The sequence below is a fragment of the Thamnophis elegans genome, chromosome 6 (genome assembly GCF_009769535.1).
Source record: "Thamnophis elegans isolate rThaEle1 chromosome 6, rThaEle1.pri, whole genome shotgun sequence".
Classification (NCBI taxonomy): Eukaryota; Metazoa; Chordata; class Lepidosauria; order Squamata; family Colubridae; genus Thamnophis; species Thamnophis elegans.
In genome coordinates, this window is record NC_045546.1 from 17,979,496 (window position 1) to 17,993,012 (window position 13,517).

The 13,517-nt window shown below is 42.2% G+C and overlaps 2 protein-coding genes across 2 annotated transcripts; one reads left to right on the forward strand and one right to left on the reverse strand.

Annotated features, from left to right (window-relative positions):
* Positions 1-778: 778 nt before the first annotated feature.
* LOC116509925 (vitelline membrane outer layer protein 1-like) lies at positions 779-2,217 on the reverse strand. Its single transcript, XM_032219227.1, has 3 exons — positions 2,038-2,217; positions 1,693-1,787; positions 779-1,070 (listed from the first exon to the last, which is right to left on the reverse strand). Exons 1-3 carry the CDS (start codon positions 2,206-2,208, stop codon positions 779-781), a joined length of 558 nt encoding a protein of 185 aa, XP_032075118.1. The 5' UTR covers positions 2,209-2,217.
* A 6,412-nt stretch (positions 2,218-8,629) lies between these two features.
* Positions 8,630-11,728, forward strand: LOC116510530 (ADP-ribosylation factor-like protein 8B). The gene is made up of 2 exons (XM_032220128.1): positions 8,630-8,846; positions 11,224-11,728. The coding sequence occupies exons 1-2, from the start codon at positions 8,630-8,632 to the stop codon at positions 11,541-11,543; spliced, it is 537 nt and encodes a 178-aa protein (XP_032076019.1). The 3' UTR covers positions 11,544-11,728.
* The last annotated feature ends 1,789 nt before the right edge of the window (positions 11,729-13,517 follow it).

Here is a 13,517-nt window from a genome sequence, read left to right on the forward strand (position 1 = left end):
TTAAGACTTGGCTGTTCCGGCAGGCCTGGGGCCGTTGAACTATCCAGCCCCATTCGAGGTTACGGCTGTTGTAGAATTTTAAATTGTTGTTTTATTTTATTTTTTGTATCCCTTCCCTTTTTATTGTGAGCCGCCCTGAGTCTCTCGGGAATAGGGCTGCATACAAACTCAATAAAATCAAATCAATCTCAATAAATTTTTATGTAAGTATTTCAAGAACAGAAAAGTAGTGATTTGGATAAGTGATCATTTGTAGGCTTTGTCTAAGAAGAAAACTTTTGTAGCTCATCTAATAAAAACACGTATATCATCAATTTTGTTGGTTTTTAACTCGTGCTGGTCCACCTATAGTTTATTTTCTTTCTATTCTCTGAAGTGAAATGCACCAATAAATAAACCCAAAGAAATACATACGTATTATCGTGGCCCAAAACGTGGCTCAATGAAAAAAAGGAATGACTTTGAAGATGCAACACAATTTTATTTGCAAGCAAGAAAGCAGTAATACAGAATTACAGTTTGCTTCTGTGACTTGATTCAAAATGATAGAGAAGAGATCATCAATCTTTGCAATGCTTGAGGTTTCTGCCACAACATTTTTTTCTCTCCAATATGAGCCCATTTCAAAATACACAGAGGGATGGGAGGATTACCTTGTACTACCACATTTTGCACAAAGATTTTACTCTCTCCTCAAGTTAATATTAGACTATAATTAACAGTTTTTGGAAATGTATAGCAAAAGCGTATTTCTAGGTGACAAAACATGTATCAGCCATTAACAGCAGTAAAAACGCACATCATTGAGTGCTGTGTCATCATCCTCGCTCTGTCTTGCCTGCACCTTTGTTTGTATCCCACATATACCAGTCAAGGGGCAGCGAAGGCTCCATGGGCCAAAATCACCCCAACTCAGGCCCTCGCCCATCATGCCTTGACCATCACTGCAGGCGAACTGGATGTTGTTAGCTGCCGAATCATCACCTTCTCCTTGAGGGCCTTCCACTCTCATAGAAAAAGAGACCAGGTAGCCTGAGTTGCAGAACTGGGTGGCAGTCCATTCTCCCCACCTGCCAATAAAAGATGGATACACATCTCTTTGGTTTGTTGATTAAGCTCTTGTCATCAGGCCTGAAAACTCAAGCATTATGGCTAAAAGGAACCAGTTGAATTCTATGTCTGAATATCAAAATTCATTATCTCTGGGACTATAATTGACTTTCAACTTAACTCATTGGGCTATTGTAGGGGGGAACAAAGAAAGAGGATCTTGTGGCTGCTGACATAAGCTTTTAGGGGAAAAAAATAAAGAATACAAATTGCAGGCAGCCAGCAGGCAGCAGAAGTAGCATGCAGTACAGCACTCAAATCACTGCACCACCAAGGGTCATTGAGTCAATAAAGAGGTGTTTGGGGCATGAATGAATGTCAGGAAAGAGCAATGGTTGGAGATACATCTGCTGTGGCACACAAAATATTAGCAGCTACTTTGGGACTTCTCCAGAATAAACAAGTCTCCAACCATGTCTCAGCTGCTAATTCAGAGAGACCATTGCACAACAGTGCATGAAAATCAGATTTATTAATTCATTTATTTCCAGTGCATCCCCTTCTGAAATTAATAGCGGTACACTAACAATCAGTCATCTCCTCACAAGAAAATAATATAGGACAAGAAAATCGGTTACTCACGGTCCAACTGTAGACTCAATTGTATTGCCTTTGTCACAGTACAAACGGATTCCATTCAGAGCTGTATCGTCACCTTTCTCTTGGGGTGGTACTACCTAGGAAAATAAGACTCTGATAAACTTCCAGATCAGCCCTTGGTTTTGTTCAGCCTTCAGTTCTTGGAATTTCCAACATTTACCCATCAATATGGGACAATCGGTGCTTCTCTTTGATTATAGAATCAAATAAATGTTAAGCATGAACACACATTCTGTGGCCTTTCTTAAAACACAAAGTGAAAAACTTAAAAGTGAATTTCAAAGAAACAGAAAGAAATAAAAAAGCATCTGAAAAATAAGTTTTTACCTTTAGGGAGAAGCCATTTGTATAGCCTTCAGGGCAAAACTCACTTGAGCCCCCGTTACCCCAGGCACCCCCATTTGGTACAGTGAGTATATAATTGTAACGTCGGGCTTCAGTATTCCCCAGGCAGCAGGAGATGGTCAGGAGAAGAGCGGTGCTGACAGAGAGATCCATGGAAGAGTAAACCAGTTGGCCTCTTGAAACAGAAATTTCTTCAGAATTTGTGGCCTCCTAGAAACCAGGACTCTTTTATAAGTATCTGCAGTACCATCCTCATGAAATCATGATTTACAATTCATTGTTCTTACACTTGAATCAGACTTAATTCTTAGGGACTTCCTGGACCACATTCTCCATTTTCATTGGCAAAATTTCAGAAGTCGTTTGTCTCTGCTGTCTTCTTCCTGGAACAGGACTCGAGTACATGCCAATCTTAATCACTACACTGAATTGCCTGCCTCTCAGTCCGAACCAAAACGTCACTTACTGTAAACATCAATGTCCCATGAAGTACTAAATTTTTAAAAAGTAATCTTGCCACTTACTGAAATTACATCCTCTGTAATTGACAGCTTAGAGGATTTCTGGGTGATACTCAGAAACCAGAAATAGCAGTTAGACTTATATACCGCTTCATAGGGCTTTCAGCCCACTCTAAGCGGTTTACAGAGTCAGCATATTGCCCCCAACAACAATCCGGGTCCTCATTTTACCCACCTCGGAAGGATGGAAGGCTGAGTCAACCCTGAGCCGGTGAGATTTGAACCACCGAACTGCCGAACTAGCAGTCAGCTGAAATGGCCTGCAGTACTGCACTCTACCCACTGCGCCACCTCAGCTCTAAGTCAGGTTAATGGTAAACTCAAATACATAAGTTTCTGAATCTTGCAGAAACTTTTAATTCCTATAAAATTAATCTGGGTTCATGAGCTAATACTGAGAAAGTTGTGTTGAAAAGCAATTTATATAATTTGTATAATTTGTTGCAAGCCAAAAATGCATTAATGGACACAATGTAGTTTATCTCCCTTACATGGTATGTAGTGGCAATTTCAGACACTAAAGGGAACAAAAACTCTGCAATTGAATAGCTTGGATTTGATGTTGACTTTTAGATATCTACAGAATCTAACTTTAGAATAAGCAATAAAAACAGAGGGGCTTGCAGGAATGAATTCACATCTAACATAAAATATACCATTAATAATAAATGCCATGAGGAAGGAAGGAAGGAAGGAGGGAGGGAGGGAGGGAGGGAGGGAGGGAGGAAGGAAGGAAGGAAGGAAGGAAGGAAGGAAGGAAGGAAGGAGTAATTTGCCTGATACCATTTAACTGGGTAATGCCACATTTGTTAAGTGAATCACTGCAGTTGTTAAAGTAGTAACACGGTTGTTAAGTGAATCTGGTTTCCTCTTTGATGCAAAGGTTGATCACATAACCCCAGGACACAGCAAATGTCATAAATGTGAGTCAGTTGTCAAGCACTGGAATGTAACTCACATGACCATGGTGATGTTGCAATGGTCATAACTGTGGGAAATGGTCATGTCACCTTTTTCAGTGCCTTTGTAATTCAGATGGTCATTAAGTGAACTGTTGTAAGTCAAGGACTACCTGTACATCACACAGAAGAGAAGTGGAATTGTTTCTGTTACAACTGCTTATAAATCCATTAAATATATTTGATGTCCATTTATATCAGTAACTGCATGGATTTTCTTTAGGTATCTGGAATAGTCTTCCTTTCAATTAAATGTGCAGGCAACAGAATTCTTTCTTACTTGCAAGGAGACAACAGCGTCCATGATTGTCAGTAAAGGGTAGGGGGGAAGAATGACACTTATTCCCTGAAAAAGTCAAAGCCCCCCATTTCCCCATGGTCATTGAAAGATGCTAGTCTCTAGTTCTTCTTGAAACTAAGACATAAGTCAAAAGAGGCTATGCCTGATCAGCTAAAAGGGATCTTAGAAATCTTCTAGTCCAGCCCCTTGCTCAAGCAGGAGACCCTATACCATTTCAGACAAGTGACTGTCCAGTCTCTTCTTTAAAATCTCCAGTTATGGAGCGCCCACAATTTCTGAAGACAAGCTGTTTCACTGATTAATTATCCTCACTGTTAGGAAGTTTCCCCTTAATTCCTGGTTGCTTCTCTCCTTGATTAGTTTACATCCATTGTGTCTTGTCCTGCCTTCGGCTGCCTTTTAAATAGATCCCCCGCTTCTTTGTGGCAGCACCTCAAATATTGGAACACTGTTAACATGTCTCTTGTAGTTCTTCTTTTCTCTAGACCAAATCCTCCAACCCTTCTTCATATGCTTTAGTCTCCAGGGCTTTAATCATCTTAGTTAAACAACAATGTGATTCACTTAACAACTACAGTGATCTGCTTAAGAACCGTGTCCAAAAAGGTTCATAAAATCGGCTGCAGCTCTCTTAGCAATTGCCTTGCTTGGCAACAGAAATTCTGATCTCAGTTGAGGTCAAAAGTCAAGGTTTAGTTTAGTTTAGTTTAGTTTTCACTTTATTTGTATGCCGCCCTTTTCCCTGGGGGGACTCAGGGCGGCTCACAGTTCAAAGGGGGGGGAAGGGCGAACAATTTACAACATAAAGACACAACATCATTTAAGAACTCAACAGTCATACAATTCGAGTAGGGGTTAGAGTCTTTAACCTCAGGCCTGCCGGGATAGCCAGATTTTAAGGGCGGTGCGGAAGGTCTGGAGGGTGGTGAGGGTCCGGATCTCCATGGGGAGTTCGTTCCAGAGGGTCGGAGCAGCCACCGAGAAGGCTCTCCTCCGGGTAGTTGCCAGTCTACCCTGGCTGGTTGATGGAATTCGGAGGAGGCCTAATATATGTGATCTTATCAGTCTAGTGGAGGTAATTGGTAGTAGGCGGTCTCTCAAGTACCCAGATCCAATACCATGAAGGGCTTTGTAGGTGACAAGTAGCACCTTGAAGCGCACCCGGAGATCAACAGGCAGCCAGTGCAGCTCGCGGAGGATAGGTGTTACGTGGGTGAATCGAGGTGCACCCACGATCGCTCGCGCGGCCTGTATTGATGTATTGAATACCTGTATTGATTATTTCTGGACCTGACTGTCAAGAATTGAGTCATCCAATTATCTTTGTGACTAAGACAGGATTAGAGGTCTAGCCAATCTCCAGCCAGGGGTTTTAACCATTACACCAAACTGCTATCTCTCAGTCCTAGCAAATGCAACAACAACAACAACTCAGTTACCGTAAACAGCTCACTGAATGTCTGAATCAATGTACCATGTTGTACTAAGTTTTAAAAAATTGTAACTTACTAATTTACTGATTTCAGAAATTACATCCTCTATAATTAACAGCTTAAAAGATTTCTGGGTGATACTCACAAACCAGAAAGTGAGGTTAATAGTAAACTCAAATACGTAAATTTCTGAATCTTGCAGAAACTTTAATTCCTATAAAATCAGTCTGAGTTGTGGAGCTAATGCTAATTCAGTATAAAGATATACTGAAAAATAATGTCCATAATTTGTATAATTTATTACAAGCCAAAAATGCATTAATGGACACATTTCGATTTATCTCCCTTACATTGCATAGAGTGGTAATTTCGGACACTAAAGGGAACAAAAACTGTGCCATTGAATGTAATAGATTTTGATGTCAACTTTTAGATATCAACAGAATACAACTTTAGAATGAGAGATAAAACCAGGTGGTCTTGAAAGAGTCCATTTACCAGTGGTGGGTTACAACTGGTACTCCCTAGTACCGGTGTACCAGTGCCTGCCGGAAGCACTGGGTACCATTCCAGTACAGTGCTCCAGAGGGCCTGTCCGCCCGCCCATGCTCCTTACCGGTATTTGAGCTCTATGGCGCTTCCGCACATATGCATGGAGGGTTAAATCAACTGTTTATTCTAGTATGCTTGATTGGACAAATGGACAAAGTGACAGTTGGCTTTTCCCCACAAGTAGAGAATTTCCCCAATTATTTGAATATTAGAAAGAAACCAAGAATGAGAAACCATTGGTGGTAAAATCAAATTTGCTGACACTTTATGGTTAGCTAGACAGTGGCAGTCCATTCAATGTGGTCAGTTGATGAGTAACTTGTAGAAAGCTAGAAAATTGAAGCTTCGAAATTGGGCCTCCTGTAGTATTTGCTGTATCCCTCTGCAGCCATGAAGTGGTCATTTCAAGTTTTGCATTCTGGGTCCTGTAGGTTCAACTTCTCCCAAGGTCCTATAAGCCAGTGATCCCCAACCCCCGGTCCGCGGACCGGTGCCGGGCCGTGGAGTACCTGGCACTGGGCCGCGCAGCGGCCGGGGGCCATGATCGCTGCAGCGGCCGGGGGCCATAGTTTCTTTCTGTATGCAAATTAGGGCTAACTGGCACAAGGGGTGTTACTGGACCGCTGGTGGCACTCTGACGTCACCAGCGGCCCACCGCCCCCCTGTGTCCAACGCCGCCCTTCTCATTCCTTTTCAGCGCTTCAGTGCTGGCTGATTCCTGAAAAAAACCTAAGAGCGCCTGCGCAGCTACGTAGGGCTAGCGTAGACAGCGCTAGTAGCGTAGCCTTGCGTAGGCGCAGTTTGTGCTACGCTATCTACGCTAGCCATACTGAACTGCGCCTGCGCAAGGCTATGCTACTAGCGCTGGTCATCGACGTATTCCACCGAAACCGCGAACAACGCCCCCCCACCCCTGCGCGCGCTCAGCGGGCCACGGTAAAATTATCAAAGGCTGACTGGTCCGCGGCGATAAAAAGGTTGGGGACCACTGCTATAAGCAATGCCCATGAGATTTTAGCCCACCCAAGGATGGAGGTTTTGTCCAAGAGAAGTTAAAAAGATTATAATCATGGGCTTCCATTCCTTTCAATGAGGTAAATGGGTACATTAATTGCTCTACCAGATGGAGAGGCAAAAAGAGAATTCTCTGCATTCAGATCCTTTTAAAATGTCCATGGTGACTGCAAGAATCTGACTTTAAGCAAATCCTTACTTATTAGCTGTCAACATATGGGATAAATCAGTGGTGGGATTTAATTTTTTTGCTACCGGTTCTGTAGGTGTAGCTTGTTGGGCGTGGCTTGGTGGGTGTGGCAGGGGAAGGATACTGTAAAATCTCCATTCCCTCCCCACTCCTGGGGAAGGTTACTGCAAAATCCCCATTTCTTCCCAATCAGCTGGGACTCAGGAGGCAGAGAATAAATGGGGGTGGGGCCAGCCAGAGGTTGTATTTACCGGTTCTCCGAACTACTCAAAATATCCCTTACCAGTTCTCCAAAACTGGTCAGAATTTGCTGAATACCACCTCTGAGATAAATCAAAGAAGATTTTACCTGATCATTAACACGAGAATATCTTTGTTGTGTCCCTACAGAGCTGGGGATGCTGCATTTTTACTAAAATAATTCTTAGATTACTATAATAGTGGACCCTTACAGTGATCGGAATTTGGGAACTCAGAAGAATGGCCAATTTTGAAAAAGAGAACCTGATACAGAAGTCATACAAACTTTTGCTTTTACTCTTGCTTTTCTTACTTCTGGAAGAAAATACAGAATACTGCTTTTCCTTCCCATTTCAGAGCACTTTTTAAAAAAAACAATTTTTATTTGAACAAGGACAAACAAACATAAAAATAAAAAAATAAAAAACCATCTTCCATTACAAATTGTAGAAAGTGTGTCAGTTGGTTACAGTATTTCCATGCATCGCTTCCATAGTCACCACCTGCTTTTCATATCAAATCACATATTTTAAATTCACCTATATTCGTGTATATCATAATTATTATATCTCAACCTTAATTTGACTATAATTGTTTTTGCATCCTTTTATATATATTAAAAATCTAGAATAGAATTATATGATAACATTCCATTTAATCATCCTGAAATCATCCAATCACAATACATCTTTATAACATATTCTAGATAAAACTTTTAAACCTCCTCTCATAATCTCCATGTGTTGTTTATATAAAATTTCATATTATCAAATTAATATATATGTATTGTTATCATTATTAATCATTATTTAACTATAGCTATTGTCGCTTCATTTTATACATACTACTAGTAAACTAAATTTAGCTTAATTTTTTATTATACAGTTTCATTGCATCAACCTGTATCTTTCCAGTAATATTACGGTCTTATATTGCTTGCCATTTGTAGCATTAATGTTCTAGCTACTTTCTTAATAAATCTTGTGTAAACTTCTCTTGACAACATGTTGTTCCTTTCGTATCTCATAAAAGCTTGAAACCCAATATCTGCTCTTTCCATCAGCTTATCTTTGGTTATCGCTGTGCTTCTGTCAAGATTTCTCTCCTGAGTCTTCCATGGGTGCGGCGCCTCCCTGCTGCCGGCAGAGGCCGCTGTGAGGGAAGCCGTAGGGACGGAAGCCGTTCTTGTCCTTACAGCATGCCAAGCCATCATATGACCCACGGAGGCGAGGAGCCAGAGGGGAATAACTGCAGCCGCCAGGAGTCGGTGTCGTGGTGACGGAAGGTGAAGCGGAACGAGTTGAGCCGGTGAGCCAGATGCAGGGGAGAGAGACGCGGGGCTGGGCTTTGCTGTCACTGCCACCATGCTGTCCTTGTTGTCTCGGCTGCTGGACTGGTTCCGTTCACTCTTCTGGAAGGAAGAGATGGAGCTGACGCTGGTCGGGCTGCAGTACTTGGGCAAGACCACCTTTGTCAATGTCATCGCGTCAGGCCAGTTCAGTGAAGACATGATTCCTACAGTGGGCTTCAACATGCGGAAAGTTACCAAGGGTAATGTCACAATAAAGATTTGGGATATAGGATAAGGTGACCAGACGTCCCGATTTTCGCGGGACGGTCACGCTTTCGCACAATTTGTCCCGTGTCCCGGAGCGTTCTTAAAAAGTCCTGATTTTTGTGACCGGACCCAGAAGTAAGCCTGCCCCGCCCCCAGCCCTGTATACTCGTCCCAGCCGGCCGGTATTTTGTCCCTTCTGTCTCCCCGTTGCTCAGAAAAGCAACTCTGGGAAGGTCCTTTGCTAGCAGGCAGGTTCTAGGACGCCTGCCACCACCAAAGGACCTCCCTGGAGTTGCTTTTCTGAGCAACGGGGAGACAGAAGGGACGCAATCTCCTTTCATTCTCCCTCTGCCTCATTCACTCGTTCAGGCAGCAGAGAATGAAAGAAAATTGCATAGCCAAGGACAAAGGAGCCTGCAGCCTCCTTCATTCAAATGTTCAGGCAGTGGGGATGTGGGGGACTTTCTCACACAGCTTCTTTCTCTGAAGCCGCACCGGATTTAGCAAACTGGGCAGCACATGCCCTTGGGATTGTGCAGCAGCTGAAGATCGCCTGGTTAAAAAGGAGGAAAACTAGGCTCCTCTAGTCCGGAGCCCATCCGCGGGGGCAGGGATACACACACACACACACACACACACACACACACACACACAGAGGGAGTGAAGAGAGACAGAGACACACAGAGAATGACAGAGAGAGAGACAGAGGAAGGGAGGGAGATAGATAGAGGCAAAGAGCCACACAGAGAGTGAGAGACAAACAGATACAGAGAGAGAGGCAGGGGGAGGGAGTGTTTATGCACAGAAGGGAGATTTAAAACTTTGGAGTGAATCCAGGAAGAGGGAAGAGATGGAGGACTGTATTTTTGCTCTGATTTCTGAGCCCCCAGCTGTTAGTGACGGAGGAGGAGGAGGACATTTTTGTCAGGCTGAAAGCTCATTCTGTGGCGTTTTAAAGAAGTCCTGTTCTTTTTTTTTAAGCACGAAAGGAAAAATCTGCAAAAAGCCTGGGGAATGTTCCTTGCAAAGCATCATGGTCGCAGAGAATGAAAATTAAGGTGCTTATCTCCCCCCCCACGCTGTCCTTCTATTCAAATCGGAGTCACGCTGAGTCCCATTCAGAGGGTGGAGGGATGCTGTGCTTTTTTTTGTTTTGTTTTACCTATGTTCTCACAACCATGCAAAGGTGGGTTTTGTGCTACAAGGATCATTCTTTCTTTCTTTCCCTGTCTGCGGTTCCGATTGTAGTTGCTTCAGATTAAAGCACCGTTTATCATTCCTTGCAAAACTGGGGCAGGGCTGCCTCTCCTTGCAGCACCCTCGGTTGCAAAATGTTCCCCTGATTTGGTTTATAAGTTCGCAGCAATGCGATCCAACAAATAAGAAAGTTTTAATAAGATTTTCTGACTTTATTTGGTCTCTGCTGGCCCCCCAACCCCAACCCCTCCCAAGGAGAGAGTGGGAAGGAGAGGAAGGAAGGAGGGAAGGGGGAAGGAAAAGAAGAAAGGAGGGGGGAGAAGATAAAAGGAGAAAAGGTGGAAGGAAGGAGAAAGAATAGAAGGAGGAAGGAGGAAGATGGAAGAAGAAAGGAAGAAAAAGAAGAAGGGAGGGAGAAAAGAGGGAAGGGGGTAGGAAGAAAAGGGGAGGAGAGGGAAAGAGCAGAAAGACAAAGAGGTTGAAGTTGATAGGCAAGAGGAAGGAGGAAGAAAGGAAGGAAGAAAAAGGGAGGGAGAGAGAAAAGAAGAAAAGATGGAACTAGAAAGGAAAGAAGGGAAGGAGGGAGGAAAGGGGAAGACAGGGAAAGAGCAAAAAGACAGAGAAGGTGAAGGTAGATAGGCAGAAGGAAGGAAGAAGGAAGAAATAGGAAGGAGGGAAGGTGAAAGGATGGGAGGAGGAAGGAACAGAAGCGAAGAGGAAGAGAGAAATGGAAAGAGCAGAAAGACAGAGAAGGTAGATAGGCAAAAGAAAGGAAGCTGAAAGAATGGAAGGAGGAAGGAAGAGAAAAGGAGGAAGGGAGTGAGTGAGGAAAGAAGAGAGGACGGAAGGAGAAAGGAAGGAAGAGATGGAAAGAGCAGAAGACCGATAAGGTGAAGGTAGATAAGCAAGAGGAATGAAGGAAGAAGTGAGGTATCTCGAGAAGGGGGAAAACATTTAGTGACCAAAGTTACAATGGCATTGAAAAAAGTGACTGATGACCATTTTTCACACTTAGCGACCGTTGCAGCATCCTCATGGTCACGTGATCAAAATTTTGGCAACAGATTCGTATTTATGCTGGTTTCAGTGTCCTGGGGTGACCTTTTGACAAAATATAAAATTTTTAATCAAGCCCCCCCCCCCCCGCCCTCCGTCAATGGTGTCCCTCTTTACCAATCTGAAAATCTGGTCACCTTAATATAGGAGGACAGCCACGATTCCAAAGTATGTGGGAATGCTACTGCAGAGGAGTTAATGCTATTGTCTGTATGGTAGATGCAGCAGATCGTGAGAAAATAGAAACTTCTAGAAATGAGTTGCCCAATCTTCTAGACAAACCACAGCTACAAGGAATTCCTGTTCTATTACTTGGAAACAAAAGAGACCTTGTTAATGCACTGGATGAGAAGCAGCTTATTGAAGAAATGAACCTGGCTGCTATTCAAGACAGAGAAATCTGCTGCTACTCCATTTCCTGCAAAGAAAAGGACAATATAGATATCACACTTCAGTGGCTTATTTAGCACTCAAAGTCTCGAAGAAGCTGAAAACATTCATATAGCTGCTCATTTGGCCATATTCTCAATTGTCTACTCCCTCCATGATGAATTATTATCCAGGATAGTCCTCCTGTGTCCAAGGAATTGCCTTTTTTCACAGTTCATGCCTCCATATATGCACTGCTGAATGACTTATAATCCTACTTCTGTCGAAGTGTTGACTAGAGTTGTCATAAGTCGTGCAAATGTTTTTTATTCGTTTCATCAGACAGTGGCAGTGGGTACTATTTCTCCAGAATATTTTTTTTGGTCTCTGGTCTTCCTGATCCAGATTTTTATATTAGATTTTCTGCACAATTATTTCATTCTTGTATGTAGCCGCTCATTGGAAATGCTGGCACATGGCAGCACGGGGATTATGTCAACTCTTCTTCTAAAGCTTTTCCGACAGTGTTTAAATGGGATATTGTACTATTTGAAGACATGAGGGAGGAATATGAATTAAAGGATGTATGGCGTGAACTCCACCCACAGAAACAACAATTTACTTTCTTTTCACATAGACATCAATCCTGTTCTAGGATCGACATGGCCTGGTTGACACCAGAAATTGGGGACTTGATTAAGGAAGCAGCAATTGAGGTTAATACCTGGGCCGATCATAATCCACTCTTATTGGTGTGGAAAGGAGTAAGGCAGGGGAGGAAGAGAAGGTGGATGATGAATACAGAGATAGTGAAAGAACAAGAATTTCAGCAAATGTTTAAAAGGGAAATGAGGTGGTTTTTTTTGAAGAAAATAGGAAAGGAGTAACTCCACAAATACTTTGGGATACGGCCAAGGCTTATATGAGAGGCCTAGCTATTAAATATACAACAGGCACACAGAGGAAAAAACCCTAATCCACTAGATAATAGGAAAAAAGAAGAAATGGCTAGAATTAACATGGCCCATAAAATACAATACTTGGGAATTTGGCTCACGGAGAGATGTTCCTCTATGAAGGTAGATAACTATATGAAATTGCTACAGCAGGTATCTAAAGATATGACTAATTGGAGTGGTAAACAACTGTCTTTGATGGGCAGGATTGCGACAGTCAAGACATATGTATTACCAAAATTTTTGTTTCTGTTTCAAATGGCACCAACTAAATTGGACAAATTTTTTTAAAAATCTTTGGAGACAATAGTGGCTCAATTTATATGGCAAGGCAAGAAAGCATGAATTAAAGCCCAAATATTGCAAAAACGTAGAGAACTGGAAGGCTTCGGAGTACCCAACTGGGAAGCATACTATAATGCAGCAATTATGACATGGGTGAAGGATTGGGTGATGTTGAGTAGAAGGCGCCTATTGGCTATAGAGGGACATGACCTCCCTCAGGGATGGCATGCCTCCCTCTGACAAGAAAGAGACACCCCCCATAGGTACTTCATGGGACATTATATTCAGAAGATTTTGATGGGGGTCTGGGAAAAGATGAGGAAAAAATACTATCTTAGGGTTCCAGATTTTTATATTAGATTTTCTGTACAATTATTCCATTCTTGTATGTAGCCGCTCATTGGAAATGCTGGCACATGGCAGCACAGGGATTATGTCAAGTCTTATTCTAAAGCTTTTCCAACACTTTTTAAATGAGATACTGTACTATTTTTTCCTCTCAGATGCATGTGATGTTTATTGTAAAAAGGTTTCAATGGAAAGTACGAGGCGCTAGAATTAAATTACTAAATTATAAAAAATTCTCAAATTGTATTCCTCCCAATGAATAAAAATTTCAGGTTGTCAGCTTTTTTTTTCTTGGTATTCTGCAGGGAATTTCCTAATTTCTTTATATTTGCTAAAGCTCTTTTAAGAGGAACAAGGAAGAAAATATTTCAAAATCAGCCTCTCAAAAATAGAACATATAAACAGACACTATGTAACGTTGAATTAGATGGAACAGTCACATCTTCCTTCTAGAAATGCTTTACAAAGGCTATAGCTGTATGA

Bases quoted from the DNA above. Each gene is read 5' to 3' on its own strand.
- LOC116510530 (XM_032220128.1), top strand. From the start codon at position 8,630: ATGCTGTCCTTGTTGTCTCGGCTGCTGGACTGGTTCCGTTCACTCTTC. The intron at 8,847-11,223 runs GATAAGGTGACC...ACCTTAATATAG, and splicing joins AATAAAGATTTGGGATATAG to GAGGACAGCCACGATTCCAA.
- LOC116509925 (XM_032219227.1), bottom strand. From the start codon at position 2,208: ATGGATCTCTCTGTCAGCACCGCTCTTCTCCTGACCATCTCCTGCTGC. The intron at 1,788-2,037 runs GTAAAAACTTAT...TTATTTTCCTAG, and splicing joins CAAATGGCTTCTCCCTAAAG to GTAGTACCACCCCAAGAGAA. The intron at 1,071-1,692 runs GTGAGTAACCGA...TTTTATTGGCAG, and splicing joins ATTGAGTCTACAGTTGGACC to GTGGGGAGAATGGACTGCCA.